This window comes from Diorhabda sublineata, unplaced genomic scaffold (genome assembly GCF_026230105.1).
Source record: "Diorhabda sublineata isolate icDioSubl1.1 unplaced genomic scaffold, icDioSubl1.1 Dsub_116, whole genome shotgun sequence".
NCBI lineage: Eukaryota > Metazoa > Arthropoda > Insecta > Coleoptera > Chrysomelidae > Diorhabda > Diorhabda sublineata.
In genome coordinates, this window is record NW_026614042.1 from 36014 (window position 1) to 39866 (window position 3853).

The window sequence follows — 3853 nt, forward strand, 5'->3', positions numbered from 1 at the left end:
TTACGAACAAAGACGAAAATGTTGATGGTGGTATACAAATTCACTGGATGGAGATTTGAAGGGGAAGTACGTTGAACACAATTAATTAAAATGTTCTTACACTTGATATTAAGCAGAAATCAATACAAAATAAAAATTTATCAGATTTATTATTTCCATTTAATTTTATAACAAATAAGTATATTACAGTATAATACAGTAAATAACATGTGACGCTTAAACATCATGAATGAGGTAGGCAAGGCAGACAGTCTTAAACTTTTAAACATTAATGTCTCTTTTTTTGAATTATAAATACTTTCAATTTCAATTTAATTTAACACCAATCGGTGCACAATGTTTTTGGTTAACCTGTCTTTAGCTAACACAAATAGATTCGACGACGGTTTCCCAACACGTGAACACGCAACATATAGTTGCCCATGAGAAAAACATGGATTTTCCAAATCTAAACCACAAATGGACATTGTTTGACCTTGAGATTTATTTATAGACATGGCGAAAGCTAAACGAATTGGAAACTGTAGCCTTTTGAAGGGTATGGTAGAATCTGATGGTATCATCGGAATACGTGGCAGCAAAACCACTTTTCCTTTAAACTTCCCAGCCAAAATGGTTGCTTCAAGAATGTTACCGGTGATCTTTTTGATGACCAAACGCGTACCGTTACATAATTGAGGCGGATTCAAATTACGGAGGAGAATAATAGGGGAACCAATCTTTAATCGAAGATTATGTGGTGGCATTCCAGGTATATCTAATGAATTTAAAAATTCAATCGGAAAATTTACACTTTCATTTTCATCAACAACAGTATCGATTGATTTAAAAGACATCAGATCGCCTGGTAACAACTGTTGTATCTGGAAGTTAATTTCGTCAACATCAACGTTTTTGGCTGCCAAAATCGCCCGTTGACTGAGCCATTCATGATTCAAATAATTATTCTGTATATCCGGGAAAATACTCTGAATCAATTCATTTTTATCCTGAACAACAGTGCAAAAATTGTCTGGTAGTTTAATGCATTGCGTATTTGGTTGCAGTTCTATTTTACCGTTCCCAATATCTAGTAGTTGTTCGGAAAATATTTGTGCTGATGGATCATTTTGCAATTGTACTCGCATATTTATGGTCAATCGAAGTGTTTCAACACTTCGCCATAAGAATGATTGTTTCAAACATGCATTAATCTCATCCGCGAAAGTTGAGCGAGGTATAACCGGTAAGGTCTGCCGGAAGTCACCAGACAAAAGTAAGATAACACCACCGAAAAGTCTATTATTGCTGTTTAAATCTTGCATAGTTCTGTTTAATGCTTCAAGTGAATATTTGTGTGCCATTGTGTACTCATCCCAAATTATTATAGAACTCTTTCGCAACACTGCAGCTATTCCACTATTCTTTTTGATGTTACACATTGCATCTGGTTTATTATGAACGTCCAATGGCAGCTTGAATGTTGAATGTGCTGTTCGCCCACCATCCAGTAAAGTAGCCGCAATGCCTGACGATGCTACTGCTAATGCGATTTTTTGTTGCGACCGTATTTTGGGAAGAATCAACGATATTAAAAATGTCTTACCGGTTCCACCGGGTGCATCCAAGAAAAAAAACCGCCTTGTTCAGCAGCAACAGCCAGCATAATCCGATCATAAATAATTTTTTGTTCTGCTGTCAGTAATGGTTCACTGTTCATGATAATTGTTGCTAAACTTCCATGGTCATATTGCTTTTCTCGTTGTAAATCGGTATTGACTAAGTCGGTGGCTGGACGATTAGGTGATGGCATACCATAATGATTAAGTGGTAAATTTGAAATAAGAACACATAAATCCTCGATCAAGACCAATGCTTCATTGTACATCTCTGGTGTATAATCTATGTTTTGGCATTGATTTGTTTGTCTAATTCGGTGCAAGATGTCTTCTGTCATACAATTTTTATATTTTTCCCACAAAGTTTGTGCTTGCGAGGGATAACATGTCAAAATAATTGCAAACAACTGACGAATGTTATTCGGTGTTGATGTCAACGCAGCATCAGCAAGCGTTAAGTCCCAATGGTTATCGTCTTCTAGCAATTGCAGTTCACGACATGCATCCTGGTATGTATTGAATACTCGACCATTAACTGTTCGTAAAAATTCAAAAGACGTTGGTCCGGGAACATTCACCAATAACAAACGTAAATAGAAGCACTCACGTTGCTTTGGATGTACCGTGTAAAGTCTCCCCAATGTCTTAGCTTTGAATATGCCTGTAATGGAAGGATGTGGTTTTCCTTGTTTCCGTGGCTCCCATTTTTTACTGGATTTGTTCCATGTGAAGTAACGTGGAACATCACCATACACCAATGTCTTCGCGAATTGGCCAAAAACATCAGGTTTTTGACACAATGTAAAAAATTCAGTTAGAGTCGTTTTCGGAGCTTCGAACGCTCTTTGGAGAACATTTTCTCCAGTAAAGTATACACGTTGACCGTTTTCAAGATGTATTGCCAGATGTTGGACAGCAGGATCTCTTTCGTGGATGGGAAAGCTGAGAATATGCCAAATAGCTTCATTGCTGCTAATGTATCTGCCCATTTGGTATCGTGCTATTTCGTCATTTTTATTTATGTTTTGTACTTCAAATATGGCCAAATCACTGCCTTTGTTTACATATTTACAAATATACTTAATTGATTTAACAGAACTGCAAAGCTCAACATTGATATGAGCTTTGTAAGTTTTTGAAAGTAGTGGTGAGTATGGTACCACCCACTGATTATCAAACTCAACTTGATTTGGAAAGTTCGGCAGTCGCATTGTAAATGTGTGGCCACCATTCTCAGTACTTCTGCGGTGATACATTGGATAACCATCAATATCCGTGATCGTGTCATTCGTATGCGGCTTTGGGAAGTTTTTTTTACATTTTCCATTTTCCATGCACGGTGACGTCATGTTGAAAGCACCGCATGGCCCATGGATCATGTGTTTGGTGACAATATCAAATAATTCTTGATCAATTAATGGGTCTGGAATTTCGGCTGAAATTATTTGATCGATTTCTTCAGGACGGATTCTATCTTTAAGCCAAACCAAAATGTGGGCATGAGGCAAACCTCGCTTTTGCCACTCTATCGTATACAGCCAACAACGTGTGATACCAAAAATTGAATATTTAACAATAAAATCAATTAAGGATTTCAATTTTTGTTTAAACACCCGTGCAGTTAAATCATGACGATGAATGGCTTGTTGTCCTGGCAATAGTAAAGTTTGTATCTCTTCCCAATTCGGATTACATGTGAATGTAATAAATAAATCCGGTCGGCCGTAATGACGTACGTAAGTCATCGCATCTTGTATGTATTCCTGCATGTTCCGTGGGCTGCCGATGTAGCTTGAAGGTAAAATGAAAGCATTACCGATGTCATTGGGATTTAAATTTCCATCGATGTTTCCAGCAACAGCATCTCGTAAGTGAATATATTCTTCCGATCGTAGTTTTGCCTGGTTGAATCGAAGGAATCGCAAGCGTTCGCTTTCGACCTTAGCATACATATCAACAATGTATTGATGGAACAGCTGACGATATCGAAGGATATAATTGTCTTGATGTTGTCTAACCATTATTCGGTGTGCGTAGTAGTTCATTGAGCTAACTTTTTTATTTCTGTAATCACCTAAAAAAATAAAAAATAAAATGCAATACGAAATTAAAATCTATACATACAGTAAGAAAATAAATAGATAATTGTCAAATTTACCGGTATTTGGATCATACTGTTTGATATTGAGGTGATATTCATCTTGTCCTTGCCAAAATATTAATGGATATTGTAGTGCATCATATGAACGGTGTAG

The 3853-nt window shown here is 36.8% G+C and overlaps 1 protein-coding gene across 1 annotated transcript; it reads right to left on the reverse strand.

Moving 5' to 3' along the window:
- Positions 1-311: 311 nt before the first annotated feature.
- Positions 312-1127, reverse strand: LOC130452015 (ATP-dependent DNA helicase pif1-like). The gene has a single exon (XM_056791373.1). It carries the CDS (start codon positions 1125-1127, stop codon positions 312-314), a length of 816 nt encoding a protein of 271 aa, XP_056647351.1.
- Positions 1128-3853: the final 2726 nt, after the last annotated feature.